The 14,814-nt window shown below is 35.3% G+C and overlaps 3 protein-coding genes across 3 annotated transcripts; 2 read left to right on the top strand and 1 right to left on the bottom strand.

Annotated features, from left to right (window-relative positions):
- Window positions 1-645: 645 nt before the first annotated feature.
- On the bottom strand, window positions 646-7,087 carry LOTGIDRAFT_159095 (hypothetical protein; the record flags this gene model as incomplete). Its single annotated transcript, XM_009052752.1, has 18 exons — window positions 646-816; window positions 924-1,006; window positions 1,396-1,565; window positions 1,885-2,056; window positions 2,300-2,444; window positions 2,790-2,879; window positions 3,081-3,170; window positions 3,457-3,596; window positions 3,794-4,002; window positions 4,064-4,101; window positions 4,335-4,452; window positions 4,788-4,915; window positions 5,166-5,204; window positions 5,460-5,624; window positions 5,867-5,955; window positions 6,104-6,167; window positions 6,549-6,617; window positions 6,923-7,087. The coding sequence occupies 18 exons, from the start codon at window positions 7,085-7,087 to the stop codon at window positions 646-648; spliced, it is 2,145 nt and encodes a 714-aa protein (XP_009051000.1).
- A 3,180-nt stretch (window positions 7,088-10,267) lies between these two features.
- LOTGIDRAFT_159094 (hypothetical protein) lies at window positions 10,268-11,890 on the top strand (the record flags this gene model as incomplete). The annotated part of the gene is made up of 3 exons (XM_009052751.1): window positions 10,268-10,289; window positions 10,531-11,285; window positions 11,882-11,890. The coding sequence occupies 3 exons, from the start codon at window positions 10,268-10,270 to the stop codon at window positions 11,888-11,890; spliced, it is 786 nt and encodes a 261-aa protein (XP_009050999.1).
- Window positions 11,891-12,126: 236 nt separating this feature from the next.
- On the top strand, window positions 12,127-14,699 carry LOTGIDRAFT_231377 (hypothetical protein; the record flags this gene model as incomplete). Its single annotated transcript, XM_009052750.1, has 3 exons — window positions 12,127-12,679; window positions 13,295-13,879; window positions 14,086-14,699. 3 exons carry the CDS (start codon window positions 12,127-12,129, stop codon window positions 14,133-14,135), a joined length of 1,188 nt encoding a protein of 395 aa, XP_009050998.1. The 3' UTR covers window positions 14,136-14,699.
- Between the last annotated feature and the right edge of the window lie 115 nt (window positions 14,700-14,814).

The raw sequence follows: 14,814 nt of genomic DNA, 5'->3' as shown, positions 1-14,814 counted from the left end.
GATACTATCAGCTGTATACTGGAGACAGTGGTCGCAGTGACCAGATATTAAAGCTGCTTGGCTCAACTTTTTAGCTCTGCTTATTTCAAAATTGAGAACAATTTTTACATCATTTAACTAGATAAGGGTAAATAGCAGCCGAGGATACTCTGTTAATTTAATTGGTTACCATTGAAGAATTATTAAAGGTCTTTTCAGTGTGATCATGTGAACTGTTCTGTTCTTGATATTTGCCTACAACAGCCCCAGCCCTGGTTTATTGTGCAGTATGTCAGTATATTTTAGAAAATTATCATCTATCCTATCACAATCAGTCAGTTGGTTTCCTTTAAAAGATATTAACTGATTCTACAGACAAAACGTCAAATGGATTGCAACGGCTAAAAACTGCATCAGTCAGAATTTATTAATGTATTAATTGTTTTGTTTATGTATAAATGTAAATAAATTTGATCATGTAAAAAAGAGTTCACTATTAAGATAAAATGGTCTGTTTGCCATAGACCGAGGATAGTTAAAATTGAAGATTAGGTTGTCCTGCCCTGTACCCCCATTGCTAATTACATTGCGTTCCCCGTCTTCTTTAGCTAAATAGGAGCAGCATAGTCGGGTATAAGAAACAAAATCACTTCCGATATTATTTAATCATGATTGGCCTGGTTTCCTCCCTCCAGGAACTGCCTCAATTTTAACATTATCAAACATAGCCAGACCATAGGGATAGGTTCCAAATCCTACGAAACCTAGAATTGGTTCTTCATTAAACCTTTGAAGAAATATTCTTTCACCATTTAGATATCCTAGGGCCAAATCAGCCTGGAAAAATAAAAATAAATATGTGACAGAAACGAAATATTTGCTTTAGTACGCCTTTGATTGGGTACTCGGCGCTGATATTATAGAGAAAATATAATTATGCCTACCACAACTACTAGTTTCATTGTCGAGAACTTATCATCCGGAAGTGACGTCGTTAGTTTCCCATGAGCGTATCTTCTCTGTCGTACTCGAAAAAATACAATAAATAAGATATTGTGAAATTTGTTTTTAACCTTTTGTTGCTTATCGACATAGATAGCATTGATTTGCACCATTCTATTTTCAGTCAGACGTCTGTGGTTTATCGAATTTGGAACTTGAACGTACGGTGTCTTCCACAAGAGCCAGTTGTGTGTCCCATGGTTTAAACACCCTCGCCCTTTCCGATCTGCATCATTGACAATTGGAGAGCCACAAAACAGGAGGATATCACCATTAAGTTTAGGTACGAAACGCCTTTTCTATTGTCAAGCCTTGCGATCTGCATCAGGGACAGTTGGAAACTTGAGGAGTTGGACAATACAGGAGAAAAGGGTCACTGAAAGGGGGAATCCCCAGTAAAAGGACTTAACTTACAGAAGCCAACATAGAACTGCCATGTATCATTTTTAGGGTTGATATAGAAATAAACTCCCATAGCTATATTTAGTCGACAGGAACCATGATCAATACGGGCTCCCAGAAATACAGAATCAGTTGTATTTTCACCTGCCACTAGGAAATCTACTTGTATTGATATGTCTGTCCTATAATGGAAAATGAAATGATCTTTTTACATCTTAACTACAGGGCGCATCGAACTGAAACCGGGGCCTCGGTTCGGGATTTTCATTACCATCCTCAACCGAAGATATATACCCCAGGCTATGCGGGGTTTGAAACCTAGACATGAGGTTAGCGAGCAGGCATCTTACTCATTGTGTCATCGTGGTGTTTATAAGACAAATGTGAACTTGCCAGGCTGCCATGAAACATATTCAATTAACCATGTTACAAGTAACAGTCTTAATAGGGTAGTCTTTGAATTCGGATATTAGCGCTGTAAAGTATCGAACTTGAACACACCAATAATAGTTTCCAATGATAGTTAATGATGTGTTTTGAGCGTCGATTCCACAGCCTTTTACTCCCTCCTCTAATACCATTTGTTGTAGAACCTTGTTGCCCTGGTATTCCACGACATCAAACGCACCGGTCTGCTGAGCCAAATTATAGGCATCACCGCTAATATTATACCCTGCAAAATAAAGCTTAGATTGGCAATGTTCTCAAGGACAGCAACTATGTGAAGGTATAGTATACTTCAATAATATTATATCGTATAGTTCCTGTGCAGTAGTCATAATAGCTTTTAAGACAATTTTAACCTAAATGTCACAGACCACAACGCCTCCCCTTAAAACAATTATACCCAAAATCAAACTTTTTTTCGGCTTAATAAATTTATCTCTGTGAACACAAAACGAAAGTAAACACGTACTTTCAAAATCGTCAGTATAAGGTAGCGGAAATGGTTGAGATGCTGGTGGTTCTGGGTACAATCCTTTCTGTCCAGTTGTTAACGTTGTTAGAGTCACTACTTCATCTACACCCATAGACAATGTAATCATTCCCTGTCCATCTACCTAACAGAGAGATATTTCGTTTAAAATGAATATACAACAGGTGCGTGGAGCGCAACAGCGAGCACAGCAGATTAAATGGGTTTGAGATTCATGTGGGCGCGGGGGGTGGGATTGATCGAAACAGAAATAGATTTTACTTGATGATTGCGCGCTGCAGATGCTTGGATTTTGAGGTTTTGGTGTGGAGTGATAAGGAATTGTTCGAGTCTCCTTACAGAAAAAGACTGCATACATTATGACTTGATGATTGAGAGCAACAATTATAAGTGCGTTGACTAAAAGGTTCTTTGTGCACAGGAGGAGAGATTGCACGAACTTCTTTACAGAAGCAATGAAAGTTCTTACCATAACAGGAGAAGACTGTTGGAAAATTGTAGAATTCTGAACATAAAAACCAAATTTAGTTTTCCACACGTTGAGCTGTTTGATGTTCGCCTGCAAATTACGAAATGAGAACATTCGACAATTTAATGTCTCTTTTCCTTTTTGGAAATTGATAAATTTTGAATATGGGGTTTTGCATATTTGAGAACTGTTTATCTGTGTACTCCCGCCCAGGATACCTACACCTCCAGAGAGCTTGCTATTCTACAAACTGTTCTTGTTTCAAATTCAAACTTAATAGCACGAACTTACATAGGAACCATTGAGATGGAATGTAACATTTTGTGGAGAAACGTCGTACAATGGTAAACCAGGTCGAATACATATAGAATGAACCCGGCTCTAAAAAAAATTTCATTTAAATAAAATCTAGCAATTGTTCTGGAACATATTTAACCATGGAGAAATCCGTGATAAAAATCTACACACATAATCAAAAACTGGATTAATCAAGATGGTCATAAATGATAAAGGAAATTTAAGTGTTTAAGAAAAAGATAAACACCTTCTGTGAACAATGCCCTACCACCAACATAGCATCTCAGATATCTAAACTGGTGAATTAAAGGGTTCTTTTAATTTTTACGCAATTCCTCAGATATATGAATAATACTGAAAGTTGACCGACCATAGTTTCAATAACAATAGTTAGCTCCTTTCTATCTGGTGACGTCAATGAAACGTAACTTCCACCACTGTTTAATAAACCAACTCCATAACTATGACGTAAATATGTCCAACCAACTTCTGTGAACTGTGTTGTGTGCGCTGAAAACGAAATTGGACACAGAACTTAACTCAATCATTTATCAATATTTTAAGGTAATAAATTTCTGTCAGATGTCTGTAGTTCCTGTAATTCTAGAAATGGCTAGTTGGTCATGGTCTGTATTCAATATAGTTAACACGTTCTCAATTACTTTACACTGAGTATTGTTTCTAAGGAATAAGTTACATAAACTGACCAGCAATCCAGATAGGTGATTTAACTTCATAATGACCACTCCAGGGTTCGGCAGCATTCATCAGTCCTTGATAGTAAAACGGTAGAGGGAAATAGTAGGATGTTAACATATTCCATGCTATTGTTCTGAAATGTGACCATTGAGTCAAATCAGCACCTTTCGCTAGTTTCCATTTAGCTGAATGCGTTTCGGAGCCTACGGTGAATCTTCTGATAAAATTTAAAGTAAAATGTGCACCATAAAATACTAAAGACAGACTTGAATACTTACGCGGTCATGTAACCATTCACATAATTCTGATTTATAATCTGAAATAGAAATACAAATATAATAAAACAGAACCTGAAACATGTTGATACTCAAAGTGTCACACTGGACCATCTCCTTTGTATACATGTAATTTGAAATGCGTATTTTTTTGTTTTTGACCTGTTCTTTTATTGACAAGTAAATACCAAGAACTGAAATAGTTGTATTCGTTGTCTCTCTCTTCTTGTCACATTTTGGTTGAGGGTCAGGACTGAAATACTAAGAGATTTACCCTGGCCAGACATCCTCCACCGGTCTCATCATTATAGGTACTATAATCAGCGGACGCCCACAAAGTCAGGTTGGTTTTCAAGGCAGATCTGGTCGACTTAGTTCCAGGAAAATGGGCACTGAAAGCAAGAATCGAAAATATTTTTGTTTATTGCCCCTAACCCTCTCCAACTACATCCTCCCAGAATCATCTATGGCTACCAGAAAGATACTCGTAGCCAATAAGGTTATAATACAATATGCACGTGCTTTATTTGCGTTTGGGTAAGTCGTGAACTTTTATGTTAAAAAATGTATGTTTTACATTAAAGCCCCCGAACATCCAGCAAAATGTCAAGAGTACTTTGACATTTCCAAATTTCAGGATCTAAGGAGTACAACATAACTAAAAAATTCCTAGATTTTGGGGTGGATACAATCCTTTTATACACGCAACGTTTCCACCACTACTTACCCAATTATTGACAATGATTTAGCTAAACTTGGATCTTTTAAAACATCATCTGCTATATTCCATACACCATCAGGACCGACTATTTCGGTTCCAGTAAAACCAGCTTGATCTAATTGATAGCGCAATATCTATATAACGTAATAGAACAAAACACAGGATGATTTACGTAGTTTGGGTTGGTGTTTTGTTCTGTTCTGTACTGAAACACTGGATGTATCAAACCTCTTTTGGATTTTATCTCGTGGAGGGTATATGCTTGTTATTACAAGGTATAGATCCTTTGGGGATAAAACAATGTATTGCTATATTTTGCCTGCGTTCATAAAACTTTGCAATGTGTTGATATTGATCATATAATACGGAAATTAAACTGCCTACCTTAATATACTCTACACTCCATGGTTTTTCATTCCACAACTAAAAACAATAAAATATACCATAAATTCAGTCTTAGATCACTACAGTAGTTTAGTACCTAGATTTTAAGTCTTGTCTCTAACGTCAGATATGCTAGTTAGTGGGTTACAGTGAAATAGACAGAGAGCGCTTACTCTAACGCTTTGTGATCCGTTATATCTATATTATCTTTCACAACGGCATAACTAAGTACCTGCTTGGTGCTGAAAGGGCTTTCTTAATAAACCCACCGTCCAATCAGAGAAAAAAACTTACCCCAATGTAGTCTATATCCAGGTTATGTACAGTTTTAGCCCCTCGTACCCAGTTTACAGTATATTTAGCAGTACGATTAGGAAATCCCCAAGGAGTTCCATTGGAATCCCTCAACCACCCGGGATATCCCCACGACAAACCGTACAGTTTTACATTTGGATTAATCTGAAATTACAAATGTTTTCTATTACTCTATTAATCAAATCAGGTTGAGCAGGGTTCCAGCTATTTAATTGTCTGGTTTTACAGACCCTGTCTGTATAAGGCAAATGGTGTAGTATCAGAAGACAAGCTACTGTCGTTAGCGGTCTCATATTTAATCGTCGGTGCTCGATGGGTAATATGGTTGGGGTTTTGCCCTGCGAAAAGGCTAAAAATACGAACCAAGATATTTAAAAGATTCGAACCTTTTTCACTTCTTTCATCAGCCACCATTCATATCCTCTTTGGTAATTCTCGTCCCATGGATTGTGCATGTGGGACGACTCAGTCCCAACTGAAATCAGATATCATCAAAGACATATACATGTATACTGGATAAATTGAATTGAATGGGGGTTATTGAAGTTTTACTAATATATAATATAAATAACTATAAATATAAATATTAAATATTAAACCTAGGATTCTGAATCTATTATTACCTGTGGTCTCTTCATCTCCACCAACTTCAACTTTTAAAATATCTAAAGAAGCTCCAAATCCTGGCTATAAATAATATTAAATAATTAGATACAAAATTAATATGAAAACATAGCACAGAAAACAGAGACAAAGGGATTAACACGTACCCATAGCAGTGTATACCGTGATGCTTGCTTAAAAGCTTGCTTGGGAATGCTATTTAATGGAATGGAGGATCCTTGTGAATGAAAGCGTAGCCATTATGAGTAGAAAAAAATGATAAAATGACAATAACTTTCCTGAAAAACTGCTTTCCGACATTATTTTCGCAATCGACTGCAGAAAGTAGGGCATAAAACTCCATTCATTCAGTTAGTTACATTAAAACTACATTACAGAACGTAGAGACATATAGTTTCATCAGTATTGTTTTATACCAGCTGATACAGTTTTTTCAGAATTTACCTTAAATAAATAGTCTAATATCTGACTTCGTAATTCTGGATGATAATTTCTTAATAATTTACACGTGGCCTGAAATAATATACAAGTGTATAATTGGAATGACAGGTTGTTTCAACTCGTTGCGTAATTTTAAGTACGTGCAATCTAATAAAATTTCATTACATATATTATTTTTCGTCTTTGTTGTAATCTAACAAGTTTTCTATCACAGTCCCGTTCTAATGACGTGATTTTTAACCATTCAAAGCGTGTAAAGTAGGATACCTGTCTTAATAACAGTGAAAATTGTAGTGGAGTCTGGAGTGTATACCAGAGTAGAGCAAATTGACAGCCTTTTTATTTATCTCGGATATTATTGACAAAACCAGGCCTACCGTCCCACTGATACCGCCAATTCCATCAAACTGTCTACCATAACCGTGACTATCATCTACTTGATAGACTTGATTGTCAATACTAAGAGGTGAAGAATGCTTTTGAGCATGAATTACAGTTGATGATATCCAAATAACTAGCAAGTAGTTGGGTAACCTTGCCATTTTGAATCACTGACACCTTATGGTTGATATAGATTGTTGGTGTCACACGATTTTGCAATCAAGTTTATCTTCGTAGACTGTCAGTAATGATAACATTTATCTATAATAGATTTTGATAACTAATTGAACTGATCTGCACTAAAACAAGTGGAAAGTAGAATGTATTTGTTATTAATGAATTATTACTTTAAAAGAGATTGGTTAAATGACTCTACCAGCAACATATTTCGAGGCTATATTCCTGTAATATATTGCGCTTGAGTATGATGTATTGAATCATCTATATTGAATGGTGACCTTATCAAGAAAGTAATAAAAGTGAATAGCTAATAAATAGATAAGATAGAGACATGTCAAATATCACTAAATATTCAATTATCAGTTTCTTATTATTGCTGTGGGTACACAATATTGTACGTAGATCTGCATGGGCCATTTCGTGTTTTTTATGCACTCCACTCAGCTTCTGTTAGATTGTGTTCAGTCCAACTTCAGACCGATATCGTCATCAAAGAATTCCATCCCAAACCTCCCCCTACCCAGAGACTTTTTTCCAGAACGTAGCATATGATATGTTAATAGTTATTAACCAATGGTTTGTGTTTGATTTTGGTGGTTAGGGGAGAAGGAGGGGGTGGTTAAAAAAATCCGCATGAAAAGTAACAACCAGATCTTTTGTGTTGCAATATCATTACTCATTTCCACAAGGTATTGCGGGAATACAGTTTGGTTAAGAAAAGCTAAGATAGGGACAACAGCTGATAAATCATTTTGTTTGAACTGTTAGACTAAAAAGGCGATCGATTGAATCTAAACAGGTTTATTTTTATGTTATTATTATTTATGAACTGTTTGAATTGTTGTAGTATTAGGTTCAGAAATTTGATCTCTAAGTGTATTATCCACTTCAGAGCACAATGAAAATAGCTAACAATATAAAAGTATAGCCAAGATTGTATTTGATATACTGGTCGAATATTTGATAACATTATTTTTAGATTACATATCATATTGCTTATCATAGAGATATATGGCAATTAGGTAGCAGTGGATATCTGAACAGTGTTTTATTTATCGAATAACACCGTTTCTACTATTATATTTTCATTAATGAGGGTCACATGAACACATCTTTTAAATAGAAATATTTGAATATTTTGAACCATTTAAATGTTCTTGTAGGTCTACCAGATATAATTTGTTTAAAAAATTGGGCTAAAGAGGATAAAGGTTTATATCTTCCCCAAGGACACTTTTAATGCAGTTTCAACAAACGGAAATAAAACGAAGTTGTATTAAAAGAAATAGGTTATGTCAGTCGGTAAAATGGGTCGATAATAAAACGTACACATATTGTTTTAAGACCATGCTCAGTACTGCTTGTAGGTCTGCATATATCATTCCTAAAGACCTATTTGTAGTGGTATAACTGTGAGTCAAGTGTAGTTACCAGGTATCTTGGAAGTTATACGATATTTTTATAACCTTTTAACTGATTTTATTACTCAATAGATAATACTTGAGAGAAATTTCTCGGTTGTGAAGAATATTTTATATTGCGAGTGATCTCTTATAGGAATATCAACCAAAGGGAAAGTGTTAAGTGTTTAAAAGTGGATTGTGAGAATTGAACGAGATATTTCATGCTATTCCAAAGAGGCTAAATAATATGCCTTTGAACAGTATAATAATTTGAGGTATGAAAGTTTATGTTAACACATTACGTCATATTTTAGTTAGGTAGGCCTACTATTCAATTTTTTTCAAGTGTCATTCATTCAGTGACATTCTCATGCAAGTTGAAAGATTGTGTCGTTTAAAGATGAGTTACCTTATTTTCATTTATGAAAATGAAAATGCTAATACTTATATGAATAGAAAGTAGAGGTGTTCTAATGACTTGGAAAAATACCAGTTTGTATCACATGTCCATAATTAATTCATAATTAGCTAAATTGGAAGAGAATAACCAGCAGAATTCCAATGAGTGACCGATCAAGATAGGTCAAAAAGTCTTTTTGTGTTTATCCAGACTGTACATACATGGACATTTATGACGATCAAAATCTAACATGTGTGTGACGAATTGAATTTAACTACATGTATAAGACGATACAAAAATCTATAGTAAGCTTCTTTTCGTTCGGACTCTGTCGATTTCGCCTGACTGTTTTTCGGGAAACAAAATCAGCAAAATTCCACAATTCAGGGAGACCTCAGATCGTTTTCTAGAAATGAGAATGCAACAAAAAACAATCGCCAATCTGTAAAAGATTATACCTAACCTTGGTATTAGTTTGTATACCTTAATCTATTGATTGTTAATTGGTTTAATTGATTAACAGCGGTTTGATATTGAACATAATGAATTGATATGGAATGTTTGTTATTTGGCTTGGCAGGACATCGATCAAGATATTACATACAATAACCGCTAGCCATTAGATCAATCACTCTCGTATTCTCTCTAATGTTACTATCATATACCGTGTCTTTTTTTGGCATAAGGGTAGGGTCCTGGAATGATTTGAAGTGTTAGGAAATGATTTTCATAAACTTGATGTTAGTTTACGCTTAGTTATTGTCACTAGCACGGCCGTTGTATGTTACTAGCACAGTTGTTTGTCACATTAAGCACTGTCTTTGTTTGTCACTAGCTCGGTCCGTGTTTGTCACTAGAAGTAGGTCTATGTTTGTCACTTGCACTGGGTCTTTTTTTTCACTAATAAGGTCGTTGTTTACCACCAACACTATATCTATGTTTGTCACTAGCACTATGTCTTTGTTTGTCACTTACACTATGTCTATGTTTTCCACTAGCACTATGTCTATGTTTGCTACTTACACTGGGTCTATGTTTGTCGCTGATAAGGTCGTTGTTAGTCACTAGCACCATATCTTTGTTTGGGACTGATAGATCTTTGTTTATCACTATGGAACTATGTCTTTGTTTGTCAGTATAGCACCAATCCTTTGTTTACCTTTAGCACGGTCTTTTTTGTTGCTAATTTAGCAATGTCTATTTGCTATAACTATTTTCTCTTCTATTTCAGAATTTAATCCAACTCTGTATTCACAATTGATGTTTATGATGAGGAAAATAAAACGAATAGGTAAATGCTGCTTTTTCTTTAAATGCAATTGAGATTTGCGTCCTACGTTTCTGTCACAGACTGACCTATGACGACGGACATTGCAAAGGGTAGGCCTATATTCAATTTCAAAGGACACTAACAATTCAAGTGCAAGTAACTCCTATCAAAATGGGGGCCATTATACCGTCACAATTAACCACATAGTTCAATTGATTGTCAATTATAGACAATATCCATAGGCCCCACTCCTTATAAAGATAAAAGCGGTTTGACATTATTTGACACATACTGGAAAATAAATGTTGATCAATTAAAATGAAAATAATGCTGTTAACTATGTTGTTCCAGGTTTCCAACAAACAGAAGGCCTACATAGCTGGAATGACCATTCTGGTTCCCTCGGTCACCAGCAGAGATACTTAGAAAAACTACAAAAACACAAAACAGACATTTTAGCATATGATCATGAATATCAAAAGGAATTTGGTAGAAGAGTTGCCAGTTTTCAAAAATCGAGACGAGGTGATAACCATTTGGGTTCTTTAAGCACATCCGATTCTAGGAAAACAAGTCGAATGATAAAACATCAACCATTTTTTCAAATTGAAATGTCGCAGACTCCAAGACATGCGCAAGAACATTTGAAATTACCACGTGACCCACGTTACTATGCTGTGAATAAACGTCACGTAAGAACTGAGAGACTGCAACCAATTTCAAAAAAGAGAAAATGTCGAGAAACAAAGTACTCGGACGACATATTAAAATCTCAGTTACAAAGACTAGATACACGTGCAGATCACCAGACGTTCGAGGGAACAGTTCATATCCTGCCAAATATCTCACATACTCCACGAAATACACCAATATCAACTGGTAATATTGGCTACACCACGCTTCATAGACTTTCCACTAGATTTTCCAGGGACTCAAGTCCATCAAAATCGCCTTTGAAAGAACAGTTATCACCAAAATCGCCATTGTTACAAAGGGAGAAAACTGATTTCGAACCTTTTGAAGCAATTATTGAGCGGAATCAGTTGAATATCGATGATTATTTTAAATTGAATGATGATATTTCTGATTCTGATGACGAGAAATCGGTGTGTTATGCCGAAATTTGACAGATCAAAAGATTGACTGTTAAAAAGTAAGATTTATGACCATTTTCATCTTCAAAATGTCAAGCTATTACGAAATTGGTACTTATACCTTGACTGCAATGTCCAACTTTCTAGTAGGCTATCACAGAATGCAGTGATTTGATTGGATTGTATGCCAGCGAATACAGTCAATCAGAGTCCTTGATTGAAAGGTTATAAATATTGTACTTTGTGTTCATAGCCGAGGTCTCTAATTGGCTATATTCGCTAGCGTATCAAATTGCTTCATTTACAAACTTATTGGCCATTACAGTCAAGGTATAAGTACCGCTACGAAGTTCGTAATAGCTTGACAGTGTGAAGATGGGCACTTTAATACTACATCTTTTGGATGACCAAGGACAATAATCGTGGCTGAAAAGATTCAATATTTACCAGTGGACTTACTGGTGTCAGAATTATACGACAGAATACCTTTATACTCCAATAATCCATAAAACTAGGCAATTATTAACAACAGGTTATTACTGGAAAAAAAAAGTTAATATCTTTAAGAATGATCACTTAGTTTACACATGAATTCTGTTATTTTTCAGAGGTATTAGTCCTTTAAATTTCTTTTGTAAAGAGAAGTCAACTCTACAAGACAGTAAAATACAGACTACAATTAATATAACATATTTTCTAATAAAATCTCACAGTGGTTATAATGCAACATATTGTTATTGTTGTCATTCAAATATCTTATGCAAGGGAAATAAATATTGAAATAAAACTAACTGTTAGTTCATTGACCAAGTAAAGGGAAATAAATACCGATACCGAAATCGAAACTAAGAAAATGGCGCACTGTCGTTCAAATTCTAATTTCTCTAAATTACTAAGTGATGGAAAGAAATACCACTATTCTATTCTGTACAACCATTTTGAAGGACCATCCAGTAAAAGGCAAGGAGACTATTTACTGGCTTGGGATTTTTTAAAGGATTTGAATAAAAGGTTACGTGTAAAAGGATATGATAAAGTAATGTATCACGATATAGCTATACCCGGAAGCAATATTTTCGATAATTTATTCAACATGGTTAACGAATCACAGAAAATTGTGGTGATTCTGACGACTGAATTTTTACGAAGCGGTTGGCACAAATATTCTGGACAAGCTGCTATTAAAAAACTTTTAGACAAAAACGAATCCCAAACAAGGTTCATCCCAATTGCAATAAACGTGGATATTGTTCCAGATAACTTGGGGTTTTCACACACACTGGTTATCTTCCACAATGATGCAGCAGACGATGATTTCTGGGATAAGATTTACCGGGCAATGGGACCTAAGGAAGTACATTTCGAACAGACTAGTGTAGAGGAAACATCCAAGCCTATTCAATGTGGTAGGTCTATATATTCATGGAAACAGTACGGAAGTAAATAGAGAAAGACCCACTGAAAATTATTTTCATAACTATATTCTGAATAAATTCCATAGATATATAGTGTTCTGAAGAGTGAGCATAATCTGTCTCGATGAAAGTCACCTAGTCTCTGGTACCACGCTTTCGACTTGGATATGTCTTGAATAAAGTAGAACTGTGTCATAGAGACTATTAATTCGCAAAATTTGCCCTACAATATAACTAGATATTCATACCCCCAGTTAAGGGTATATCTACCTCTTAAAAGGACAGACGGAGTTGGGGGTTGATTTGAGTTTTGAAATTCCTGTCCTTTCCCTTTAAGATGAATTAAAAATTGAAATGCTTAAACTAAGCCAAAATGAGTCTTTGTTCATCAGTAGACTTATCTGGTGTCAAAACTATACAACAGAATACCTCTATTATCCAATAAATCCATAAAACTACGTAACGATTTTTTAAATTCTAAGAGCTAGCTCTCCTATATTTATCACCCATGTCACTCATTATAAAATCGTTATTTTGAGTCCACTCAAGTATTAAAAGTTTGGTGTATGGTCGTTATTCAAAATTAAATTTATCATTTTTTTTTAGGCGATAAATTGCCGGTAGAAATAAATATTCCACATGATTCGCCGGAAATTTCGCACAATTCTGACGTAGAGGAAGATGGTCTCAAAAGTATGTCTATTGAAGATGAAGATGAAGATAGAGAACCGAGGGAGGATCAAGAAAATGGTAGAATGAGTAGCGAAAGCTCAGCAGAACAACTTCCGACCGGCAGAAACCCGTCTCGTGACCTTGTAGATGACAACAGTCATGTTTATTCGCCGATGTCCAATCTCGGGAACTTTACAGAATGCACCGTTCGAGATAAAGGTTTTCAGGATTCGGGGATATCCAGAGAAACAAACCTCGATCAGTCGAAACAATCGCAAGTACTGAAAGAAGGTTCCAGTCTTACTATTGAACCAAATAAAGAAGGGACCAATGCTACTAGCGAATCAAAACCAGAAGGAACCAATGCTTCTAGCAAACCAAAAGCAGAATATACCATTGCTACTAACGATCCAAGAACAGGCGGGGCCAATGCTAATAGCGAAATAATACCAGAAGATACTGCCTTCCAATCTCATACACCTCTCAACTCCCCAACAACAAACAGTCCACCACGATCCTGTAAGTACTATCTTGATATTTGGTTATGACATACTATTTGTTAGCATCTGTAAGCTTATATTCGTTAGTCATTGTATTAAGTTTATGATGTTGGACGAGTAAGGATTGAGTGGATACAGACTGGATTGGTGACAGGGTATAAAAGAGTATTCATTGAGTAGAATAAGTTTTGGCCTATAGCTCAACCTCTTATATTTCTATTTCAGTGTTCAAAAGAATAATTTCGCTAGACTGGATATTTGATGGTTTGGAATAAGTAGCCCACCTCAATAAGATGTTCACCATTGTTTTTTGTTTTCTACCGGTATCTTAATAAGCCTTGGTCATCCAAACACTTAGAAAACTTACAACATGAACTGTAATTTGACTATATTGATTATAAAATACAAGTTGTCCTGACACTTTATGAACTTTCAGGAATCATTCCCTGTAATACATGAATAATAGCGCATAATATCGGTGATGTTCATTGAAATAATATGAGATTTGTAATATTTCTACCCAGGATGTGATTTTACTTTGCTGATTGATGAGCCTTATGGTTGATATTTGACTGGTATTCAAAATGGGGATTGTGTGGACCGATGGACCTATGGTAAAAAATAGTTTGTGATGTGCTGAATTGATCTAAATGTGTTCTAATTTGGACGAGTTGTCCTGACTATAGTGCAATTTGGCGTCCATGTGAATAACGTCATATAATTTTTTGCCCATAGGCCTACAATATGCGCCCATTCAAATAACGTTATATATATATATATATTTATAATCATTTTTATTTTTAAATTTCATTTGTTTTGGAATAAAATCTGGGGAAATGAAAAAGTTTAACTGTGTTCACATGATATTTGAGATATTTCATCTTTTAAAGAGTATCCAGACGCATCCAGACTCACTGAGATACGCCTAAATATATATTCTATTAAATCCACTTA

The sequence above is a fragment of the Lottia gigantea genome, assembly GCF_000327385.1.
Source record: "Lottia gigantea unplaced genomic scaffold LOTGIsca_19, whole genome shotgun sequence".
In the NCBI taxonomy this organism is placed as follows: Eukaryota; Metazoa; Mollusca; class Gastropoda; family Lottiidae; genus Lottia; species Lottia gigantea.
This window is presented reverse-complemented; position numbering and strand designations above follow the sequence as displayed.